Below are 17,042 nucleotides of genomic sequence, written 5' to 3' on the forward strand. Positions count from 1 at the left end.
TAACTTAGCCAAGGACACAGCTGAAGGCCAAAGTCTGTACCCATGACCATTTGCATTATTACAGCTCCCAGGGGTAGATATAGGAAAGGGGGGGCCCTGCTTGACAGTTCAGATTCCCCTGATGCCCTTTGACCTGACAAGCTCTTCATTAAGAATTGGAACAGGGAGGTCCAGTTGGTGCCCCCAGGAAGAACTAGCCCAAACAGCTTGGGTTGAGCCTCTGTCCCAGTCCTCAGCTGTCCACTCCTGACTCTGCGTCTTCTCTCTGGATGGTGGTGTTGGAGCTGCTGGAGGGCTCATCCAGGGAGGCAGCCATGGCAGATGCAGCTGGCAGTCTCAGCCTTTGCTGCTTCTGATACTTAACCCTGCGGTTTTGGAACCAGACCCTCACCTGTAATTGAGGCAGTGAGAAGAGATCAGAATGTGACCAGCAGTTCCCACTGCTTCCCCCATTCCCACAGTCCCCACTCCTCTCTGGTCAAAATTTACTCTTCATTCTAAGGGAAACACACCCTTCCCTCTAATTCCAGTCACCACTCATTCACTCAGCAAATATTTATTGAGCTCCTGATATGAACTAGGCATCACCCTAGGTGACGGTGATAATAGTGAGCAGTAGAGGCATGATCTCTGCCCTCATGGAGCTCATAGTCCAGTGGAGGGAGACTAATAACAAACATGGAAACAAATGTATAAACACAAAAGGGGGTATGAACAGGGGTTTGAGCCTCCCTGAAGAACCAGCACTTAAGCTGAGGCTCAGAGGATGAGAGGCCAGCCCGATGGGCACAGAGAAAAAAGCAAGCCAGGGCAGGGGAACCAAGCTTGGAGCGTCTGAGGACCAAAAAGGAGGACAGCATGGCAGGCACATCTGAGAGGGGAAAGCAAAGGAAGGGAAACTGTGAAGGCCGTGGGTTAGAAGTGTCAACTTCGAGCTTTTAAGTGGGATGCAACACAGTCCTATTTACATGTCAAGTAAATTGCACATCTGGCAGTTGTGTGAAGAATGGATATAAACAGATTTGGGGAGATAGCTGGGGAGACTATTGCAGGGATCCAGTGAGAGCTGGGGCTGCACGCTCCCCTCCCTGTGTGATGAGAAAAACAGTCCCATTTGGAACTGGGGGCTGGAGAGAAATGAAATGAATCCAGTTGTATTTTGGAGGTAGAAGTGAAAAGGCCAGCTGATGGATTGGAAGTGGGAGAGAAAGAGGAATCTAGGATGACTAAGTGTTTTGAGCAACTGGGTGGACGGTGGTGCCATATGTGGGAAAAGGAAGAGATATGGGGAGAAAAAAAATCAAGAATTGAGGTTCTGACTTAAGTTTAAAATGGCTGCCCACAAGACATCCAAGTGGAGGCCTCAAGAAGGTAGTTAGATGTACAAGTCAGGAAAGAGAGGTGGGCTGAAGATAAAAATTAGGGAGTCATTGGCTTACAGATAGTATTTAAAACCCATGGGGATAGATTAAATCAGCTAGGGAGGAAAATTTGAGGTCAGAAAGAGAAGAGTTGCCTACAAAGGCAACCAAGAAGAAAGGACCAAAAAGCCAGGAGAAAAACCAAGAGAGTGTGGTGTCTGGAAGCCAAGAGAAGAGTGTATTTCATAAGAGAAGGAGTGGTTGACTGTGCTGAGTGGTGGGGTAAGATGAGGAAAGGAAAGCATCTGCTGACTTTGGCAACATGGAGGACATTAGAGACCTTGATGAGAAGGTTCAATGAAATCGTAGGTAAAGAATTCACATTGCAATGAGTTAAGGAGTAGATGGGAGGTGAGGACATACAGAGAACATAGCCAGTTCTTGATAGGTTTGCCTCTGAAAAGAGCAGAGAGATGATGCTGTAGCCAGAGGGGAATATGAGGTCAAGGGAATGTTTATTATTTTTAATATTTAGTCCCTTGAATACCTACTTAATTTCACTGTCAGCTCCTTATTTAGCATGGAGACATTACATTATAAAGTTCTAGATTAACACCATGTGTTGTTTCCATAATGTGATTTCAAATAGGACTATTTTTCTCAACATATAGGGAAGGGAGTGTGCCAGTGGTTAGGGCCTGTCTCCCCCATTGGCATGGCACAGAGGATGAAGGCCTATAAATTCCTCCCAGCCCCAACTCAGGGTCTTTGAGAGAGTAGTATCTGTCCCTAGGTGCAGCCCGGGCCCCACAGGAGTCCCTGCTCTCACCTGGTTCTCTGTAAGGTTGAGCTGGGCTGCCAGCTGGGCTCTCTTCTTCCCCACTAGATTGTGCTGTTTTGCAAACACTTTCTCCAACTCTTCCAACTGCTCCAAGTTAAACATGGTTCGGACCCTCTTTTGGGATCTCTCAGTGTCCTGAAGGTCCTGAGCTTGGGCCCAGTTGCGGGGACCCCAGAGGCCTAGGCAGTGAGCCAGCTCCAAGCCTGAAGAGCAATTAGCAGGAGGAGAGGTTAGCCAGTAACCCCCTAGCTTCTCATCTTAGAGGAGAGAGAACAAGCTCACAGCTCCACTGCCCTGTCTTACCCTTGGCCAGGTAACACAGCAAGAAGGCAGGGTGGGAAGAGACTGCGCAGAAGTAAAACAAATGAGAAAGAAGGGACAGTGTTGTGAGACTGCTTCGGGCTCCATTATTCTTCAAGTGAGTGGCATAATCTTTGGCCCTTAGAGGAGCTGCCAAACCTCCATCTCTCCTTTCCTTTCCTTGGCTACTTCAGGAAAACCCTATGGGATGAGCAGAGGAGAGACCTGCTTCTGAACAAAGAGTGAGGGTTCATCCTTTTTGTTCAATCAACTTTTTGAATGTCTACTATGTTTCAGACATGGTTCCAGGACAAAACAGAAAATCCCTAACAGTAAAAAAAGGCAAATAAGTAAAATATTGAGTATGTCAGAAAAGGATTAGCACTAGTGAGAAGAATAAAGCAGGGAAGGACAGGGTTAAGTGTGTGGGAGGGGGAGGGGGGATAGTTTGTATCTTTAGAAAGGTAGGCACCTCACTAAGTTGACACTTGAACAGGGCCACTATGTATAGCTTGTGCCCTGCACACAGGTACCCAGCTGAGAGGGTAAGTGGAGTCTGAAATTCTGACCACTCTCCACAGGCCAATTCTTCCTGCCTGACAGGGTGTTGTGCCAGCTTGAAGTTAGGGGGTGACCTTTTCTAATGCACACAAGGGTGCTTTTCAGCTCATAGAGCTGTGGGCCAGCAGAGATGGAGACTGGTCTGCCAGGGGGCAGTACCTGAGTCATAACTCCAAAGGAGTGAGGAAGTAAGTCCTTGGGCTAGCTTGGAGGGAAGTGTTCCAGACAGAGGCCTGGCAAGTGCAGTGCTAAGACTGCTCAGCTCCCACTAGCCTTGGGGAGGCTCCAGGGCTGGCAAACGAAACTGCCCCAGTGAAGGGAGTGAGGCCTGGCTGCTCAAGACCCAAACCACTGGTCTCACCTGGCTTACCATAAACATAAGCATTAATAGAAAACTATGAAAAATAATCAATGGGGCCAGATTTAAAATATGGTACATCCTTACAATGGACCATTCTGTGGCAAAGAAGCTCTGCATGGACTTACAAGGAAAAAATCTCTGATGCACGGTCAGGTGAAAACAGTAAGGTGCAGAGCAGTGTGTCTAGTATGGGGGTTAGAAGAATGTGTGTGTGTGTATGTATGTATATATGTATTTATTTTCACACATATATACGTGTGTGCTGGTATAAAATACCACTGGAAGAATGAAGAAACTGGTGTCTGGCTGCCTGCGGGGTGGGGAGAACCAGGTGGCTGGGGGACAGAAGTGGTAAAGGAAACTCTTCTCCATACTATATCTCAGTTAACATTTTAAAGTTTGAACTGTGTGGATGTAATACCCATGCAAAAACTAACTTGAAAATGAGACAACCATATACAAAGTAGTAAACTGCAATTCAAACCTCAGGTGTGTGGGGATTAGAAAAAGGTGGCTTGGAGTGAGGGCTGTGGCTTATTCATGGCACGAATTTGGATGGGGTTGGGAGACCAGTGTTTCTCTCCCACGTTGTTAGGAGAAATGCCAGCTGAAGGGAGTTGAGGAGATGCAGGATGGGGGGAACCCAGGAAGTAGGAACCAGGTAAGATTGTCTTACAGGGATCTTGGTTTGGGTCAATAAGCTTGCACTAACTTTGCTTCTATTTTCCTTCATGGGAACCACGCGGATGCATGAGCCAGAGAGCCAAAGATGGCAGAAACTCGTGTAGATGGATGTTAATGCTAGAGGAGAAAGTTACCTCAATGGTTAAAGTCTCGCTGGGATTTAAGTGACTGCGCTCCAGGGCCCAGAGCCCCAAGGTACCACTCTAAGAGCTATAAGCAAGCAGGCGCAGAGCCGTAACCGCGTCGGCTAACTCCCAACAGCTCCTCGCTGGAGGGTACCAGCGGCAGCATCCGCTTCTCCCGTCTAAGACCGGGCCCTGGGTTCGCGACGAGAGCCGCTTTGGGGAAGAGCCTGCGCCACCAAGCGTTATCCGAAGCGGGTGTGGGAGGGAGCAAGGGCCTCTACCAATCCCTCGTCCAGGGACGCGGGGCTGGGCCCCCTGCAGCCCTGCGCTGGCCCTAGTTGTCTTCCGAGCCCCCTCTGGCCCGCCCTCACCTCCCGCTCCGCACCCGCCTCACCACACACAACTTCTCCCACCTCAGCGGCGGGCCGGGCAGCCTCCCACCCGGTCTGGGTCCCTCTCTCCGTCCGGTATCAACGGCAGGCTCAAGGGTCATAGCGTTTCCACCCACTCTAACAGTGTGTGGCTCTCAAACTCGGGGACTTCTCCTCTACCCTGTGCCCACCGTCGCGGCCGTCCGCCACCTCGTACCTGTGACGCCGAGGCCCTGGAGGCCGCAAAAGTGGGCGGCGCGCAGCACCGGGAGCAGGGGGCACCGCTGGTCGAGCCCCGCGTTCAGGTAGGCGGGCAGCCACGTAGCCGGGCACGCGCCGGGCAGAGCCGGAGCGGGAGGCCGGGCGGGCGCGGTCCAGAGGCCCCCGGCAGCGCCGGCGGAGACAGACAGAGAGGAGATGGCGGGCGCACGGCGGTCGGGTCTGGCCAGGATGGCCTCGACAGAGAAGGAGGACTCGAGGCGTCCGGTTGCACGGGGTGGGCCTGGGCCTGCCGAGCGGCGCGGCAGCGCGGGGGACGCGGGCGCGGGAGACGCGGGCGCGGGAGAGCAGCTGGAGCGCGGGCGCTGGACCCGGGCGCCCGAGGTAGCGGGCGGCCGGCAGCCTCGCTGCCCGGGGCTGGGCATGGCGCGGCCCTTGCCCGGACGGGCGCAGAAAGGGGAGCCGGGGGCCTCTGGGCTGTGTGGGCAGCGCGAGAATCGAGTGAGGACACCTGCTTTAAATAAGGGAGCGAGTCTTGCTGTCCAGGAACGGCCACAGCTGCCGGCGAGGTCTCTTAAATGGGACAGGGCGGGGCCGGACTGGCCGGGCCTTTTCTTCCCGCAGCCCAGGCACCGCCTCCCGGGCGCAGCCAACCCCACGAAGTTCCAAAGTTCCGTGTGCCCCAGCGCCCTCCCTCCTGACGCATTAAAAAAATCCCACCCCCAACCCCAGCCCGTACTGTCGGGTAAAGGACCCTGAGTTCGCTGTGACTTGCTGGTGATCCTGGGCGAGCCACCCTGCCAGTGTAGATGGATGTTAAGCTTTGCCTTCAAGCTTTGGCTCATCCTCTCGCTGTCTGTGAAGCAGAAACCCTGGCCACACTCACCTGTGACTGCGCAAGCCCTTAAATTAAAAAAAAAAATTAATTTAAATATCTTGTTTAACCACTGTGAAATGTAAATTTCCCACCTTTCCCTGACTGGAGACACTGCTGTAGTTACCAATTTCTTTTGGGTCTTTCCAGGAACTTTCTGCACCCACATTACTTAGGGCCCACTGGAAAAATCTTTCCTGTATACAAAAAAGTAGAAGGGTAAAAACATTAATGGTTCCAGATTAAGGAATACTAATTTATTACAAATGCGTGAGAGTTGATGTCCTACAAAACCTGAATTATGTAGGTGTAAGGCAGGCATTTGTATCCAGTTTTACAGTTGGATAATCAGTATTTACCCATGTCCTTGGGCAAGTTACAAGTTGCTGTTTGAATGTCTTCACCTGTAAAATGGATAACGATGGTAGGTACCTCATGGAGTTGCTGTGTGATTACATGAATTAATGCATGTAAATCATTTAGAATTGGCCAGTGAGCACTATGCTGTGACTGCAGAGTTCTGAGGGATTCCTGCCTTCCAGGCTCCCATAGCATTCTGCCTCCCCAAATCAATGCCTAACATTGAAACCACTCTACCAGGCCGAGGTGCAGTTCAGTGGCATTGTCCATAGGTGTCAGCTGTTTGGAACACCAACATGCCCTGTCTGTTCTGCAAAGTAAGGGCTGGAGGAACCTTGCTGGGTTCCTGCCCTCCCCCACTTCCCACTTCAGCAACTACCTGCCCTGCCTTCTGAGCAACCCCCCAGGCAGCCTGGAATGTGAGATTGTGGGCAAAATGATGTGCAAGCGTCCGATCTGATCCCAGGTCTAGGCTTACTGTGTTCTGACCAGAGTACGCAGGGTCAGAGATGAGGATACAGGAATGAGAGCCCTAGGGATGGGGCATGGGTGGGAAGGACTCTCTCTTACGTGAGGTCAGACCCACTGGGATTTGGAAAGTTCTAGATGCTCCCCGCCCCCCCCATAACTCCCAAATCTTACACACACCATTCCATTTCTCAACGTGTTTCTTTTTGAGGAGCTTTTTCTCCAAGAAGGAGGGGCTGTGTTACCCCACCACCCCACCCAGGACCCACCCAGACTGCAGTGCCAAGGCACCAGAAGCAGGCCTTGTGAGCCTGGATACACACACCCACTTTTTCGGGCCCACAAAGATAGCAGCTTATGCAGTCAGGGAACGGTGGAGCAAGATGATGGAAAATGTGGATTTTGGAGTTGGACAAACCTGGCTTCAAATCCCAACTTTGTCACTGAACTTTTCTGTGACTTCAGATAAGTGGCCTATTCACTCTAAGCCTCAATTTCTTATAAAATGGGAATGGTCTCTTAAGTGAGAAAATAATACCTAATGGGATTTTTACAAGAGTTGAATGAGTTTTTAGCTACATGCTAGCTATTATGGGGAGGAGAGAGGCTATTTACAATAACAGCATGCACCCTGGAATCGGGGGAAGTTGACAAAGAACAAGAAAAAGCTTGTAAGATGGAAGGTGTATGAACATTTTGTTAAGTATGTTTGTGCTGAGTTTTAGGTAAAAAATATGGTCACTGTCTCTAGGTCTGGATTTTCCATACATAATTCACTGTATTTCAGTACATAGTTATCTATATTCTGTTGTTTCACTTATTTCTCCTCAAACTGTAAGCTCCTGAGGATATAGACATTAATATCCTCAATTTACATATAAGTAAGTAGAGCAAAAGAGTTTAACAGACTGCCTAGGTTCAAATCCCCTAGCTATTTGACGCTTAGCAAAATTTGTTTTAATTTACATTTATTTCCCTGAAGACTGTTCAAGTTGAGCATCTCTTCTTAAGCTTATCAGCCATTTGGATATCCCCTTTTGTGTGAAGCGCCTGTTCCAGTGGTTTCCTTATTTTTCCATTGGGTTACTATCTTTTTCTTATTAATTTGTAAGAATATTTATGTATAGATAGAGATAGATATTTTGGAATCAAGTCTTTTGTTAAATATATATATAAGCAAATATCTTCTTCCACTCTGCGGCCTGCCTTTTCATTCTTTTAAAGTTTTCTTTTGGTGAACAAAATTACTAATTTTAATCAAGCTTAATCATCTGCTTTTGTGTCCTTTAAAAGAAACCTTTGCCTATGCAAAGTCGTGAAGATATTCTTCTGTTATTTTTAAAATTCTTTGTTATTTTACCTTTTATATTTAGGTCTGGAATTGATTTTTGTGGAGGTGTTAGAAAAAAGACTTTTCAAGGATGAGTCAAAATCTGAATCAATAAAGGAAAATATTGATTGATTTAAATACACAAAAATTTAATTATAATAATGGTTTGTAACTGTACTTTGTTTTCTAAATGATTTGAGACTAACACATTTGAAGAAAATATTATTAGTGTGAAAGCTAGTATTACTGTAATTTTGATTTGTAATTCCAAATCTTGTTTTCTACATAATTTGAGATTAATGCATTTAAAATAAGTATTAGCTTATGTTTTGGGGCACACACCATATAAAGATGTAACTTTGTTACATCAACAACTGAAAGAGAGTAGGGATGGAGCTGTGAAGAAGCAGAGTTTTTGTATGTTATCAAAATTAAGCTGGTATAAATTCAGATTAGAGTGTTATAACTTAGGATGTAAGTTAAATGTAATGCCCATGGTAACCACAAAGAAAATAGCTATAGAATATACATAAAAGAAGATGAGAAAGAAATTTAAACATTTCACTACAAAAAATTGACTAAACACAAAAGAAGACAATACTGTAAGAAATGAGGGACAAAAGCTATGAGGCATACAGAAAACAGCATGATGACGGAAGTAAGCCACTCCTTATCAATAAAGTAATAATCAATTACTTTAAATAGATTGAACTCTCCAGTCAAAAGACAGAGATTGGCAAAATGGATAAAAACACATGAACCAACTATATGCTCTATACAAGAGACTCACTTGACAAGCAAAGACATAAACTGGTTGAAAGTGAAAGGATGGAAAAAGATATTCCATGAAAATAGTAACCAAAAGAGAATAGGAGTAGCTATACTAATATTGGACAAAATACACTTTAAACCAAAAAAAAAAAAAAAGGGTTACAAGAGACAAAGAAGGACATTATATATTAATAAAATATTCAATACAGGAAGAAGTATAATAAACATTTATGTACCTAATGACAGACCATCAAAATATACAAAGCAAAAATTGACAGAATTGAAGGGAGAAATAGTTCAACAATAATAGTTGGAAACTTTTATATCCTACTTACAATAATGGATAGAACAAACGGAGAGAAGATAAGTAAGGAAATAGAAGACTTAAACAACCCAATTAACCAACTAGATGTAACAGACATATACAGAACACTCTACCCAACAACAACAAAAAATGTAAAAATTTTGTGCATCAAAATATGCTATAAACAGAGTAGAAAGGCCACACAGGATGGGAGAAAATATTTGCAATTTTATATCTGATAAGGGATTAATATCCAGAATATATAGAGAATTCCTAAACTCAACAACAAAATAGCAAACAACCTGATTCAAAAATGGGCAAAAGACTTGAATAGACATTTCTCCAAAGAATATATATGAAAGAACAATAAGCACATGAAAAAATGCTCAAATCACTAATCATTAGGGAAATGCAAATCAAAACTACAGTGAAGGGCTTCCCTGGTGGCGCAGTGGTTGAGAGTCCACCTGCTGATGCAGGGGACATAGGTTTGTGCCCCGGTCCGGGAAGATCCCACATGCTGTGGAGCGGCTGGGCGCGTGAGCCATGGCCACTGAGCCTGTGCGTCCAGAGCCTGTGCTCCACAACGGGAGAGGCCACAACAGTGAGAGGCCTGCGTACCACAAAAAAAAAAAAAAATTAAAAATAGAATTACCATATGATCCAGCCATTCCACTTCTGAGTCTATACCCAAAAGGATTGGAAGCAGGGTCTCGAAGAAATATTTATACACCCATGTTCATAGCAGCATTATTCACAATAGCTAAAACATAGAAGAAACCCAAGTATGCATTGATGGAAGCATGGGTAAGCAAACCGTGGTTTATACATACAATGGAATCTTTCTTCTTTTTTTCTTTTTTTACTGAAGTATAATTGAAAATGATCACCACAATAAATCTAGTTACCATCTGTCACCATACAGAGTAATTACAATATTATTGACTATATTCCTTATGTTGTACATTATACCCCCAAGACTTATCTATTTTATAACTGGAAGTTTGTACTTCTATTTATTTATTTATTTATTTTTATTTTTGGCTGCATTAGGTCTTTGTTGTGGCATGCGGGATCTTTTTGTTGTGGTGCGTGGGCTCTTCGTTGCAGCATGTGGGCTTCTCTCTAGTTGTGGCGTGTGGGTTTTCCCCCTCTAGTTGTGGTGTGTGGGCTCCAGGGCATGTGGGCTCTGTAGTTTGCTGCACGCAGCCTCTCTAGTTGAGGTGTGGGAGCTCAGTAGCTGTGGCGTGTGGTCTTAGTTGCCTCACGGCATGTGAGATCTTAGTTCTCCAACCAGGGATCGAACCCATGTCCCCTGCATTGGAAGGCGGATTCTATACCACTGGACCACCAGGGAAGTCCCTGGAAGTTTGTACTTCTTAATCTCTTTCTCTCATTTCACTCGTCTCCCTCCCTCCACTCTGGAAGCCACCAGTTAATTCTCTGTATCTCTGAGTCTGTTCCTGTTTTAAGTTTATTCATTTGTTTTGTTTTTTAGATTTTATATATAAGTGAAATCATATGGTACTTGTCTTTATCTGACTGACTTACTTCACATAGCATAATACCCTCTAAATCCATCCATGTTGTTGCAAATGGCAAGACTTCATTCTTTTTTATGGCTGAGTAATATTCCATTGTATATGTATATATACCACATCTTCTTTATCCATTCAGCTATGGATAGACACTTAGGTTCCTTCTATATCTTGCTATTGTAAATAATGATGCAATGAACATGGATGTGCATATATGCTTTCCAATTAGTGTTTTTGTTTACTTCAGAAAAATACCCAGAAGTGGAATTGCTGGATTGTATGGTAGTTCTATTTAAATTTTGTGAGGAATCACCATACTGTTTTCCGTAGTAGCTGTACCAATTTCATTCCTACCAAAGCACATGAGGGTTCCCTATTCTCCACATCCTCACCAACATTTTTTTTTGTTGTCTTTTTGATAATAGACGTTCTGCTAAGTGTGAGGTGATATTTCATTATGGTTTTGATTTGAATTTTCCTGATGATTAGTGATGTTGAGCATCTTTCCATGTGTTCATTGGCCATCTGTTATGTCTTTTTGGGAAAATGTCTATTCAGGTCCTCTGATCATTTTTTAATTGGGTTGTTTGTTTTATTGCTATTTAGTTGTATGAGTTCTTTGTATATTTTGGATATTAACCCTTTCTTGCATATGTCATTTGCAAATATCTTCTCCCACTCAGTAGGTTACATTTTCATTTTGTTGATAGTTTCCTTCACTGTTCAAAAACTTTTTAGCCTTATGTAGTCCCATTTGTTTATTTTTGCTTTTGTTTCCCTTTCATGAGGAGACATATCCCCCCAAATATTGCTATGTCAAAGAGCATACTGCCTATGTTTTCTTCTAGGAGTTTTATGGTTGTAGGTGTTACTTTTAAGTCTTTAATCCATTTTGAGTTTATATTTGTATATGGTGTGAGCAAGTAGTCCAGTTTGATTCTTTTGCATCTAGCTGTCCAGTTTTCCCAGCACCATTTATTGAAGAGGCTGTCTTTTCTCCATTGTGTATTTTTGCTGCCTTTGTCATAGATTAATTGACTGTAAGTGTATCGGCTTATTTCTAGGCTCTCTATCCTGTTCCACTGATCTATGTGTCTCTTTTTGTGCCAGTACTATACTGTTTTGATTACTGTAGTTTTGTAGTATAACTTGAAATCAGGGAGTATAATACTTCTAGCTTTATTCTTCATTCTCAGATTGTTTTGGCCATTCAGGGTCTTTTGTGTTACTACAAAAACTTTAGAATTATTTGTTCTGGTCTGTGAAAAATGTTGTTGGCATTTTGATAGGAATTGCACTGAATCTGTAGATTGCCTTGGGTAGTATGTCATTTTAACAATACTAATTCCTCCAATCTGTAAACGTGGTATATCTTTTCATTCGTTTGTGTTATTTTCAGTTTCTTTCATTGATGTCTCAGTTTTCTGAGTACAGGTTTTTAACCTCCTTATTTAGATTTATTCCTAGGTATTTTATTCTTTTTTATGCAATTGTAAAAGGGATTGTTTTCTGTATTTGTCTTTTGGATACTTCTTTTTTAGTGTACAGAAATGCAACAGATTTCCGTATATTAATTTTGTATCCTGAAACTTTGCCAAATGCATTGATGAGCTCTAGTAGTTTTCTGGTGGCATCTTTAGGATTTTCTATATGTGATATCATGTCATCAGCAAACAGTGACAGTTTTTCTTTTTCCTTTTCAATTTTGATTACCTTTTATTTCTTTCTATTGTTTGATTCCTGTGGCAAGGACTTCCAATACTGTGTTGAATAAAAGTGGCAAGAGTGGGCATCCTTGTCTTGCCTCTGATCTTAGGGGAAATGCTTTCAGCTTTTGACCATTGAATATGATATTGGCTATAGGTTCATCATATATGGCCTTAATTATGTTGGGGTATGCTCCCTCTATACCCACTTTGTTGAGAATTTTTATTATAAATGGATGTTGAATTTCATCAAGAGTTTTTCTGCATCAGATAATCATATGATTTTTATTTTCAGATTGTTAATATGGTGTATCACATTGATTGATTTGCAGATATTGAACCATCCTTGCAGTGTGGAATAAATTTTACTTTATCATGGTGTATGTTTCTTTTAATGTATTATTGAATTTGATTTGCTAGTATTTCATTGAGGATTTTTGCATCTATGTTCATCAGAGATGTTGGACTGTAATTTTATCTTTTTGTGGTGTCTTTGCCTGGTTTTGGTATCAGGGTGATGCTGGCCTTGTAGAATGAGTTCGGAAACATTCCTCCCTTTTGAATTTTTTGGAGTAGTTTGAGAAGAATATGTGTTAATTCTTCTTTAAGTGTTTGGTAGAATTCACCTGAGAAACCATCTGGTCCTGGACTTTTATTCATTGGGAGTTTCTTGATTGATGATTCAATTTCATTACTGGTAATTGGTTTGTTCATATTTTCTATTTATTCCTGATTCAGTCTTGTGAGGTTGTACATTTCTAGGAAATTATCCATTTCTTCTAGGTTGTCCTTTTTCTTTTCTTTTTTTTTTTGTGGTACGTGGGCCTCTCACTGTTGTGGCCTCTCCCGTTGCGGAGCACAGGCTCCGGACGCGCAGGCTCAGTGGCCATGGCTCATGGGCCTAGCCGCTACACGGCATGTGGGATCTTCCCGGACCGGGGCAAGAACCCGTGTCCCCTGCATCAGCAGGCGGACTCTTAACCACTGCACCACCAGGGAAGCCCCTAGGTTGTCCATTTTATTGGCATATAATTGTTCATCGTAATCTCTTATGATCCTTTGTATATCTGTAGTGTCGGTTGTAACTTTTATTTCTGATTTTATTTATTGGGACTGTTCTCTTTCTTTCTTGATGAATCTGGCTAAAGGTTTATCTATTTATTGAGCTTTTCAAAGAATCAACTCTTAGTTTCAGTGATCTTTTCCATTGTTCTTTTAGTCTCTTTTTATTTATTTCTACTCTGACCTTTACTATTTCTTTCCTTTTATTAACATGTTTTTTTTTTGTCTTTCTTTTTCTAGTTCCTTTAGGTGTAAGGTTAAATTGTTTATTTGAGATTATTCTTGTTTTCTGAGGTAGGCTTGTATCACTATAAACTTCTCTCTTAGAACAGCTTTTTTAGTATACCATAGATTTTGGATCATTGTGTTTCCATTTTCATTTGTCTTCAGGTATTTTAAAAATTTCCTCTTTGATCTCTTCAGTGACCCATTGGTTGTTTAGTAGTACTTTGTTTAGCATCCATGTGTTTGCATTTTTTGCAGTTTTAAAAATTGTGGTTGATTTCTAGTCTCATACTGTTGTAGTCAGAAAAAGTGCTTGATATGATTTCAAGCTTCTTAAATTTATTGAGACTTGTTCTGTGGCCTACAATTTGATATATACTGGAGAATGTTCCATGTGTGCTTGAAAAGAATGTATATTCTACTGCTTTTGGATGGAATGTTCTATATATATTTATTAAGTCGATGTGGTCTAACGTATCATTTAAGGCCATTGTTTCCTTATTGATTTTCTGTCTAGATCATCTGTCCATTGGTGTAAGTGGGGTGTAAAAGTCCCATACTAGTATTATATTTTTGTTAATTTCTCCCTTTATGTTTTGTTAATATTTGCTTTATATATTTAGGTACTCCTATGTTTGGTGCATATAACTTACAACTGTTATATCTTCTTGTTGGATTGTTCCCTTGATCATTATGTAATGTCCCTCTTTGTCTCTTGTTACAGTCTTTGTTTTAAAGTCTATTTTGTCTGATATAAGTATTGCTAACCTAGCTTTCTTTTCATTTCCATTTGGATGGAATACTTTTTCCATTTCCTCACTTTCAGTCTGTGTGTTGTCTTTAGATCTGAAGTGAGTCTTTTATAGGCAGCACATATATAGGTCTTGTTTTTGTATCCAATCAGCCACTCTATGTCTTTTGATTGGAGCATTTAATCCATTTATATTTAAAGTAATTTTTTTTGGTCATGCCGTGTGACTTGCAGGATCTTAGTTCCCGAAACAGAGATTGAACCCATGCCCCCTGTAGTGGAAGCATGGAGTCCTAACCACTGGACCACCAGGGAATTCCCTAAAGTAATTATTGATAGGTATGCACTTATTGCCTTTTTAATTGTTTTATGGTTGTTTTGTAGTTCTTTTTTGTTCCCTTCTCCTTTTGCTCTCTTCCCTTTTGATCTGATGACTATCTTTAGTATTATGTTTGGATCCCTTTCCTTTGTTGTGAGTGTCTTATGGGAGTTCCCTTGTATATAACTAGTGCTTTTCTCTTGCTGCTTTTAAATATCTTTATATTTATGCCAATTATTTTATATCTAAATATAATTAAATATCTTTAATTATTGCCATTTTAATTACAGCATGTCTTGGTGTGGACCTCTTTGGGTTCATCTTGTTTGGGACTCTACGCTTTTTGGATCTGAATATCTGTTTCTCTTCCCAGGTTAGGGAAGTTTTCACTTATTGTTTCTTCAAATAAGTTCTTTGCCCCCTTTTCTCTCTATTCTCCTTCTGGGCCCTTGGAATGTGAATATTACCATGTTTGATATTATCCCAGAAGTCTCTTAAACTATCTTCATTAGGCACTTCCTTGGTGGTGCAGTCGTTAAGAATCCACCTGCCAATGCAGGGGACATGGGTTCAAGCCCTGGTCCGGGAAGATCCCACATGCTGCAGAGCAACTAAGCCCGTGCACCACAACTACTGAGCCTGCACTATAGAGTCCGCGAGCCACAACTACTGAAGCCTGCGGGCCTATAGCCTGTGCTCTGCAGCAAGAGAAGCCACTGCGATAAGCCCACGCACCGCGACAAAGAGTAGCCCCCACTCACCGCAACTAGAGAAATCCCACACAGCAATGAAGACCCAATGCAGCCAAAAAACAACAACAAAAAATCAAAAAAAAACCTACAGGAAGAATTATATTTCAAAATGAGACTTCCGAAGTAGCCCTAATTAAAGTCAGGAATAAGATGTATATCCAGTATTGTAGTGTCTATTTATCATTGTACTGGTGATACAATGCCATAAGACACAAAAAGAAAGATGTAAGAATTGGAAAGGAATAGATAAAATTACTCTTATTTGTAGACAATATGACTATCTACAGAGAAAATTCAAGCAAATTCACAGAGAAACTATTAAAACTAATCAGAAAATTTAGTAAAGTTGCTGGGTATCTGATCAATATATAAAAATTGGTAAATGTAAATATTATTAGCAAATGTAATAGAAAAATATATCTCATTCATAACTGCAACATAAACTATAAGGTACATAGGAATGAACTTAGGAGATGTGTGAAATATTTAAAGAGAAAAGTAGAAAACAGTATTGAAGGACATAAAATAAGACCTTAATAAATGAATGGGAAGACTCAAGGTCAAAAGATGACAACTATTCCCAAAATTATCCAAAAATTAAATGCAATTAGAATTTTTAAAAATCCCAATTATAGAGCTTGACATACTGATTCAAAAACTGTAGAACAAAACACCAAGAGTATCTAAGGCAATTTGAAAAAGTGAATAAGGTAAAGGAACTTACCTTACCCAATATCAACACTTCTTATAAAGCTATAGTAAAAATGTGGACAGATTATTTGGTTATGAATATGGAAAAAGAAAAAAGGAGATTTCTTTTTTCAAAAGGCATAGTTTTATGACCTCAGGATAAGGAAGACTTGCTTAAATACAAGAAACACAATAAACTTTGATACATTCAAACTTAAAACTTCTGTACAGTAAAAGACACCATAAACAAAGATAAAAGCCAAGTCACAAACTGAGATAATATATGTACAACCCCCAGAGCTGACAGGGTTCAATCAGAGAATCCAAACCCCTAGGGGTGACACGCCATAAGGCATTTATTATGGAAATTTGATCTTATATAATTATGGGTACTAGTTAAACAGTTCACGTACAGCTATTGCTTCTGCATCTAGTACTGAGGCCTCAAGTAGGCAGGGTAGGCAGTGAGGAATGAAAAGTGAACATGAAGTGCGGAGGATAGGGATCGCTGGAACCTTTGAGGAAGAGCTGAAGCTCTCAAGAAGAAACTGGAATTCACTTCTTTCTTTCACTACCTCCAAGCCTCCTACTTCCATGATGCAGGAGATCAGTAGAAGAATCTGGTGTCTTTCCTCCCAGAGCTAAAAATGCACCTAGCCCAGGAGTTGAAGAAGCTGAAGGAGGAGATCCAATGAGAGCTGAAAGAGCTGCAGACTTGGCTCTTGCCTCACACCAGTAAAGTGAACCAACAGGTCCACAACACTGTGCTTGAACTGCAATAACACCTGACCGTACAGCGACCTTCCAAGTATAAACATAGCTGCTGCACTTCTACCTTGCAAATATCATGGAAATTTCTCCTGTGGCCAACCCTAACCTAGAACCATAGAGGAAAGGGAATTCTAGGAAGTATGATTCCAGCTTAGTTAAGGTGATACAGTCCAAAGCCATCACTGCCCACCCTTTGTCAACTTGGCATCCATAAATACCTGTTTTCACCAGACGTAACTTTCAAATAAAGTTTGAAAGCAAACTACAGCGAAATTCTGTTTCTGCTTAACACGATATA

General features: G+C 42.0%; 1 protein-coding gene across 1 annotated transcript; it reads right to left on the reverse strand.

Moving 5' to 3' along the window:
• Positions 1-232: 232 nt before the first annotated feature.
• On the reverse strand, positions 233-5,248 carry NOTO (notochord homeobox). Its single transcript, XM_065890810.1, has 3 exons — positions 4,822-5,248; positions 2,191-2,405; positions 233-391 (listed from the first exon to the last, which is right to left on the reverse strand). The coding sequence occupies exons 1-3, from the start codon at positions 5,246-5,248 to the stop codon at positions 233-235; spliced, it is 801 nt and encodes a 266-aa protein (XP_065746882.1).
• Between the last annotated feature and the right edge of the window lie 11,794 nt (positions 5,249-17,042).

This window comes from Phocoena phocoena, chromosome 14 (assembly GCF_963924675.1).
Source record: "Phocoena phocoena chromosome 14, mPhoPho1.1, whole genome shotgun sequence".
NCBI classification, from domain to species: Eukaryota; Metazoa; Chordata; class Mammalia; order Artiodactyla; family Phocoenidae; genus Phocoena; species Phocoena phocoena.

Bases quoted from the DNA above. Each gene is read 5' to 3' on its own strand.
- NOTO (XM_065890810.1), bottom strand. From the start codon at position 5,248: ATGCCCAGCCCCGGGCAGCGAGGCTGCCGGCCGCCCGCTACCTCGGGC. The intron at 2,406-4,821 runs GTACGAGGTGGC...ATTGCTCTTCAG, and splicing joins CCAGGGCCTCGGCGTCACAG to GCTTGGAGCTGGCTCACTGC. The intron at 392-2,190 runs GTGAGAGCAGGG...CCTCAATTACAG, and splicing joins TCAACCTTACAGAGAACCAG to GTGAGGGTCTGGTTCCAAAA.